This window comes from Garra rufa, chromosome 8 (assembly GCF_049309525.1).
Source record: "Garra rufa chromosome 8, GarRuf1.0, whole genome shotgun sequence".
Lineage (NCBI taxonomy): Eukaryota > Metazoa > Chordata > Actinopteri > Cypriniformes > Cyprinidae > Garra > Garra rufa.
The window spans coordinates 18,158,266-18,166,678 of record NC_133368.1 but is presented as its reverse complement, the minus strand read 5'-3'; the positions used below and the strand labels follow the sequence as shown (position 1 = coordinate 18,166,678).

The window sequence follows — 8,413 nt, the reverse complement described above, 5'->3', positions numbered from 1 at the left end:
TGACAGACACCAGTTCCATGCATTTAAAACCCTTCCGCTCAAATATTCACCGCTCAGACACAGGTGAATTATTTCATAAACTATGAGTCACCTGGGCTTTTATCAGGGTCTAACATGTTTCAGTCTCAAAATTGCATCTTCCTCCCCCGGGCTCGAGAAAATAAATGTTACGGTAAATGGGAACAAGCGGCCAATTAAAGCAGCATGACGGATGACCGTGGCTCTGAGACGACAGGCCGAGTTCCCTGACTACCTGCGGAGAGTTTAGAAATAGAGCATGTGTCAGAGAGGCTATTATTTCCTGAACACGGTGGGCGGCTGCATTGATTTAAGCCCCTTATCCTGCAAAAGTTTTACTTGTGAAATATTCCTCATGACTCACTCTGTTTGTAGACTTAATGCACCTCAAATGTAAGTGAGCTCCTCTTAATGACTATGCTAAATGTCAGGAGCTCTCTAGTGCATTAAGGTCTATTGCTGATCAGTGACATTTGTGTATTAGCATTTATTAAAGGTCTCTGCCTAATGTAATCCTTAATTAACCAATTATTATTATTTAATTTATTCACAAATGCACAATGAAATGTTCTGCATTTGGGCTTGCTATACAAGCTATTAGTTGATAAAAGGTCAAATACATCTTCAGCAACTCTGCTTACATTGTTTTGGCAATTACTGTCATCCAGAGAATGAATAGTTTATAGAGTATAGAGTATGATGGATTAAATGTTTTAGAACAGTAAATCAACCTATTATTTGTTTATAATTCATAAAAATGAACGATCTACGGAAGATTCAGACTTCAGTGGTTTAGTCTCATCAGTCAAATCTATTTCAGTTCAATATAAAGCCAACAATACAGAAAAACTGAAACAATTAGGCTAGGCTATATAGTTTGAGGGTCAAGTTTGTATATATTGGCTTCTAGTCAGGTCTATTTGGTTTGAGGTCATCTATAGAGAGTGCTGTAGTTTGTAGGCCAGTCCAAAAGTTAACATCAACCTGGTTTCATCTACAAAATCCCTTCAGATTGTTTTTTTTTTTTATGTTGGATTTTTCCTAAAATATTTTTACATGTTTAATTTTCTTACAAATTTCATTATGATATTCTTTGCAAATAAACACATTTTGAAGCCTAAATACAGTCTCCAGAAGTAAAAAGCAAAACTCAAGCTATAAATGAATGCATTATGAGTTCAGCTTCACCACTATTAAGCTTTTGACAACTTTTTCAGCTTTTTCATCATCCCTGCAGCACTCTATACTAGACAACCTCTAAGAGGTTTTAGAAGACATTATGTGCATTCAAAATGTGTAGTCTTTGCAGTGGCATTACTAGGATGCCATTTGGCAGTGCCATTACTAGGATTTATGGGTTAAATACATGTATACTGTGTAATAAGCTGATACTATTTTAAGTCATTTGTTTGCATTAATTCACGTTAAATAAATATAGTGCATTATTTTCACAGAAAACCCTATAAATTGGAGGCTTTCATTGTATTGGGTATTGCAATATAAACAAATTAGTTGAATATAATAATACTGCATGATGTTTAATAATATTTCGTAACGTAATACGTTTTTATTGTTTACTTACTGTATTACACCTCTGTTGTTTATCACGAAATTAACATGTCAGCCCATGCTTGTTTTGCCTACTGTAATGTCATCAGATCTGCGTATTTCTTGCGCAGCTCTCTGGTGTTTTTATTTCTTGCGCTTCGAATTGGTGTATGCGCACTTTCTACCCAGTGTTGTTGCACTGAAACACACCTGCTGTAGTTTGAACCCGGCGAGCAGCAGCCAATCAGATCGTAGGTTTTTGTCTCGCGGAGGGCCGCTGCATGTTCACTCATCATGGTGAGTCCAAAAAATAGACAGTTTATTCACATAAACACAAAACCTGGCGTATTCTAGCGTTTACAAATGACACATATAAACAGCGAACGGTTTATTCGGTTGGGTTAAAGACTTAGTTGGGACGAAATGGGTATCTTACAGACAAAATAAGTGTTGGTTAGCATGGAAGCTAATGTGAATGAGTGACTGATGCTAAAGCTAAAGCTAACGAGTGTTTGAATGAGAGTTTGGATTTATTATTGTGATTATTAAAGCACATGCTTTACGCGTGTTATATCTGATTGTGTGAAACATTTATGTTTTTATAATCTTATGTTTCCTTAAACAGACTTCACTGATGTTGATGATACTCTAGACTAGAGGATATAAACATCATCACACTGACTTGTATGATAAACTGAGTTTTTATTGAAAATCGGCGATCTATTCCTGATTAATGTGAGACGGAACTCTTGATTTGTCAAACTCTGACAAAGCCAAGTTGAACTAGAGAAGTCTGAGTTGCAGTTTAATTTCTTAGTTATTTGGTTTGTTAAGGGCAGTAAGTTGGTTAGAAATCATGGGTTTGTTATAATTAAGTCTATATAATAATAGCTTTGAAGTTATTCTAGTTGGTTTGAGTAAAATATGTAGGAAACATCTGACACTAATAGTTATGCTTGCATAAGCTTGGATGCGTTGGTTGGCTCTGTCATTAGATCAGACTTGGGAAAACTCATCACACTTTAGATCAGTGATGTGCAGCATCTTTATCAGAGCTGTAGTGGTTACTGTAATGGACTCTCTTGTTCATAACAGTCCTCGACTGATGCTAATAGTGGCCCCAGTCAAGCACCACCTTTTCCTGGTGTACCACCTTCAGGAATCCCCCCACCATTTGTAAGTTGGTGTTGGAAAGCCTATACTGTAAAGCCATCTCTCTGTCTTTGCGAATGCTTGGTTGTGTTCACCTTCATTCATTTTCTTGAATTTATTTTTGTGTTTTTAAAGATGGGGCCACCAGGAATCCCGCCTCACTTCCCTCCAATGGGAATGCCACCCATGGGCCAGAGGCCGCCCAGCATGGCCCCCATGCCCCCGGGAATAATGCCCCCCATGATACCCCCAATGGGAGCTCCACCCATGGGACAGGTAAGAGCTAAGAGCGAACACTGCTTATTGCAGTCAGCTTTCATTTTGAAAGGATGCAGTTTAAATCAGGGTTTTACATGGTAGTTTTTGGACATGGTAATTCACACATGCAAACATAGCCTACCTGTCCTGTATAAACATTAAGAAGACATCGTAAGTAAAGTAAGTTCTTAATCAAATGCATACATATTCTGAGACTGACACAAATTTTATGTAAGCACTGTTCCATGGACAGTAACCTGCCAGAGGTTTTGTCATTTTAAGTGTGTATAGGATAGTACTGATTCTTAATTTATTTTGAGTCAGATTTTGGATGAAAATTTTAAGTTCAGTAGGAACTGAATTGACAAATGATTAACTAGTTATTACAGGGATTGAGAATTGGTTTGTACTGCATTTAATCATTTTCTGTCATTTTGAAGGACACAATTGTACATTTTATGGCAGAGAATATTTAAAGATCTGTAACAAACTTATATTATAAATATTATAACAACTGGTATTTCTAATGTGGCTCTATATAAGAACTTACATGGTGAAAGGCTTTTAGTCTTACCAGGTATTTTATGTGGTGAAAGGCTTTTAGTTCTACCAAATCGGTGACTGATAGCAGATCTATCCCTGATGAAAGTGAGACAGAACTCTTGATTTGTCAAACTCTGATAAAGCTATGTTGAGCTAGGAAAGTCTGAGTGGTAGTTTGAATTCTTAGTAGCTTGGTTTATTAAGGGCAGTAAGATGGTTAAAAGTCCTGGGTTTGTTGTCGATTTTAAGTCTATATAATAATTAGGGCTGGGTACTGTTTGAATTGTATTAATTCAGATTCTGCTTATCGATTCCTATTTTAGATTCCAATAAGATAAAAAAAAAAAAACTGATAAAAAAAAAAAGTTTCAAACATGCTTATTCTGTCTTTTTACAAAGTGGTCTGTTGTACCTCAATATAATGAGCAAGCAGCTTACAGAATATTTAGGCACTTTTACACTTATTTTACATCTTTTACACTTAGGAACTTTTGCCTATGGTCTTAACAAACATACCACATTACATCACGTCACATAAAGTCAGTGTTGTTTTAGTGTTTGCTTTTTTAAAATATATTCTTTCTCTTGTAATGTGAAGTGAAAAAAATATATATATAAATACTCACACAAAATAGATAGATACTGCTATCTGTTTTGCAATCTGGTCACTCGATTTCTCCACAAATTGAGCAGTTACTTAATTATTGCATTACACTAGGAATCTGTTGTTTTTATATCATTATCTATTTTTTTCTGCAGTATTCTGCCTATGAGTTTCTTTTCAGGGCTTTTAATTATTTATTTATATTAACTATTAGTCTGTTTTTCTGCTTGATGTATCTACCAGATACTTTATTTTTTTCTTTTATTTTTTTTCTAAATGATGTAACATGTTTGTGGAAAACCACTAAGAGTCATATATTCACGAATCAGACATAATTGCTCGCATTGCACGGTTTTGAAGTGTCCAATATTTTTTTCTCTTCAAGTTCAACACTGTGTGTGTTTGATTAGACAAGATGAGACATGAGTTTTCTAAAGCCAATTTCATCCTCAGTAATACTTAGTATTTCAGTTTCAGTTTTCCTGAAAGCACAATGTCAAAGATAAATGTTCTGCGCCACCGATAAAATTCACTGTTAGTGCCAAAAAATAATCATTTTGATTCAGTGAGAATAGGAAAAGCCACACCACAGCTATAACAATATCGACAGTGTGGAACATAGGGTTGTCACGATACCATAAAAATGACTTACGATACTATACCAGCTGAAGTATCACGATACCAAGTAGTATCACGATACCATGCAGTATTCTGTTAATTTAAAATTCAAATCTACAAAATGATTAAAAAAATTCATTAATAAAAAGATGTAAATGAAAACAGGCAAGATTTTTCTCTGAATACTTCACTAATGTGAATAAATGACTGGCTATTGTTATCCATGAAATCATGTCAACAAAAGTCATCTGAGCACTGCACAGAAGCTTCATAGAGTGACATTTAGATGTGGTATTTATGCATTTAGACTGTACTTATAATTGCATAAATAATGTTATAAGATAAATGTTTTAAATACAAAACTCTGAATATATAAATATGTTGGAAAAGAATGGAACATGACGGGAAACTTAAAACCGCCAGCAGATGGCAGCAGTGTTCATGATTGAATCACTGAGTTGTTCAAACGATTCTTTCAAAACGGCTGAATCATTCAGGGGTGAATCAAATGACTCGTTTTTATGAATGGCTTAGTGAATCAGTGATTCGCCCAAACTAACGCGAATTCAGATTCGAACACAGAAACGAAACTAAAACATCTTGCTCGTGTCTTATTGCTGAACTGTCACGGGCATTTTTGCTGCCATATCTTAAAATTTCCAAGTTATATATATATATAATGATTGATAAGAACCAAGGTCAAAACCACTATGTTAATTAATGGAATTGCATTCGTGATCGCAAAGATGCTTCCAGAAACAAATTATTACACATGTTCTAAAAGTGGGCAAATGAATAAAAATACGAAAATTCTGTCTAGTAAAATATTTTGATGTTTAATAATTGATTCTTGGGCTGATATTTTTTAAATAACATTAGACAGTCGTCTGAATCAGACCCTCTCTTCTGAAACTGCAGCGTGAACAAGGACGTGCGCGTGCAGCTTCTCATTTCAAACTGAACTGAAGCATGGTGAAACACTGAATAGCATATAAAGCCTATACACTGCTTGTACTACACAAAGCACAGCAGAAAGACATTTTGGCAGTCAACTTGTAATGTTTCTGCTGGCGTGCATGAACGTTTTAAACAGTGTTCCTGCCGTGCATACAACATATCTTATGGTGCTACCGTTTGGACGATACTACCATTTCAAAAATGCAATGGCAGTTATGGCACCGCGGGTATTTGTAAGCTTTAGTATCGCGATACTACCGTAGTACCGGTATACCGTGCAACCCTAGAACATACTGTTGGTTTCAGCTGATAAATAATAAAAACACTGACAGCCAATTAAAATCCACTTTACAAAGCTTGTTGATATAACTGCAGTGTGCCTTTATAATAAACAACATTATCATCCAATGTTGTGGACACTAATATAGTTATAGTTGTCATTCTTGGTGTGAATGGGCCTTAAGGCTCCATCACTGTTAGCAATTATAGTTATTATAGTCCCGCAAATAAATGTTCTTGTCATATTTAAAGGGTTAAAAATTATTTATAACATTTCTTTGAAGTTTTCATGCAATTCACCCTAATATGGAGATAAGTGCATGCATTTGAACATGAATATTGACATGTAAAATAATTATTGTGATTGCTACGGTGTTGGACCTGCTGCTCCACCTGTGTGTGTTGTGTCAGTGGATGTTTTTGGCTGTGAGTGTGAGGATCAGAGTGTAATGAGGGACTATGGACTACAGAGCAGCACAAGATGTGCTTTACACCCTTCAGCTCACACCTTGCTTCCCCCTGTGCAGTGTAGGAGGGAAATTAGCAGTTCACATGAATTTTTCATGAAACTCTTTTCTTAGATGCCAGCCATGATGCCACCAATGATGCCAGGAATGATGATGCCCCCCCGTTTGCCAGCTGCATCAATCCAGCCCACAGGACCGGTAAACTAGCCTGCATATCACACTACTCCACCAGCACTGGTTAAATATAGACCCTCACATGCTGTCAGCACTGTCAGAATAACCCTAATGAACACACTGCAAATTGGGAAAATGTACCAATTTAGAATCAACACCTTTTTTTATAGGATTTAACCCACGTGACATGAGTGATCGTAGCGGAGGAGATCAGTTTGCTCTCAAATTTATTTCAGTGTGTGATGCTGTACATCTCCTTCCCTGCATTAGCACACTTTGTTACTGTTCAGTTTGACTTTAATAAGGACATCATAACATGGACAACAGCATTTTTTTCTTGCATTTTTAGTCCATGCAGAACATCTGAAACTAAACCACAAAAACAGCATTCTAAAATCATCATGATGGATACCACAATCAGCATTCAGCAGCCTCTCTTAGATTTCCCCCCCAAGGGAAAATCTGGAATCAGACAAACTGTAACTTTCAGAACTCAATTTAAAAGGACATTTGTTAAAGGTTTAGTTCACTTTCAGAACAAAAATGTACAGATAATGTACTCACCCCTTGTCATCCAAGATGTTCATTGTCTTTCTGTCTTCAGTTGTAAGAAGTTATGTTTTTTGAGGAAAAACATTTCAGGATTTCTCTTCATATAGTGGACTTCTATAGTACCCTGAGTTTAAACGTCCAAAATGTAGTTTGAATGCAGCTTCAAAGGGCTCTAAACGATCCCAGCCGAGAAAGAAGGGTCTTTCCTAGGGAAAGGATCAGTTATTTTAGAAACAAATTGACAATTTATATACTTTTTAACCTCAAATGCTCGTCTTGTCTCGTCTCTGCAATGCGAATGCGGGTCAATACAGTTAGGGTATGTCAAAAAACTTAGGGGATGTCATCACATTTTCGTCTGCAACTTCAGAATCATCCTACAACGCTGTTTTACCTTTTTTTGTAAAGGGCATTTGATCTTTTTAGTACGTTCACTTTGTAAACACTGGGTCGGTACTTCTGCTGCGATGTAGGACAATTTTGAAGTCAGCGAAGAAAACAAGATGAGAGTTTTTCAACATACCCTGACTGTATTGACCCAGATCAACACAAGATGAGCATTTGAGGTTACAAATTATATACAGGTGCTAGTCATATAATTAGAATATCTTCAAAAAGTTGATTTATTTCACTAATTCCATTCAAGAAGTGAAACTTGTATAATGTATACATTCAATCCACACAGACTGATATATTTCAAGTGTTTATTTCTTTTAATTTTAATGATTATAACTGACAACTAATGAAAACCCCAATTCAGTGTCTCAGAAATTTAGAATATTGTGAAAAGGTTCAGTATTGAAGACTTTTGGAGCCACACTCTAATCAGCTAATTAACTCAAAACACCTGCAAAGGCCTTTAAATGGTCTCTCAGTCTAGTTCTGTAGGCTACACAATCATGGGGAAGACTGCTGATTTGACAGCAGAGGCTGGCTGTTCACAGAGCTCTGTGTCCAAGCACATTAATAGAGAGGCGAGGGGAAGAAAAAGATGTGGTAGAAAAAAAAGAGAGAATTATGAAACAAAACCCATTCAAAAATGTGGGGGAGATTCACAAAGAGTGGACTGCAGCTGGAGTCAGTGCTTCAACAACCGCTACGCACAGACGTATGCAAGACATGGGTTTCAGCCGTCGCATTCCTTGTGTCAAGCCACTCTTGAACAACAGACAGCGTCAGAAGCGTCTCGTCTGGGCTAAAGACAAAAAGGACTGGACTGCTGCTGAGTGGTCCAAAGTTATGC

At 36.5% G+C, this 8,413-nt stretch overlaps 1 protein-coding gene across 2 annotated transcripts in view; it reads left to right on the top strand.

The window, feature by feature from the left end:
• Nucleotides 1-1,809: 1,809 nt before the first annotated feature.
• prpf40a (PRP40 pre-mRNA processing factor 40 homolog A) overlaps nt 1,810-8,413 on the top strand; it is a 33,195-nt gene continuing 26,591 nt past the window's right edge. Inside the window, exons 1-3 of one of the 2 annotated variants that reach the window (XM_073845259.1) lie at nt 1,810-1,863; nt 2,854-2,994; nt 6,559-6,642. In XM_073845259.1, the coding sequence (XP_073701360.1) occupies nt 1,861-1,863; nt 2,854-2,994; nt 6,559-6,642 (228 nt within the window). In that variant the 5' untranslated portion in view covers nt 1,810-1,860. Of the gene's footprint in view, nt 1,864-2,666; nt 2,743-2,853; nt 2,995-6,558; nt 6,643-8,413 lie in introns of those variants that run through there. The other variant, XM_073845260.1, reaches the window with a different exon arrangement.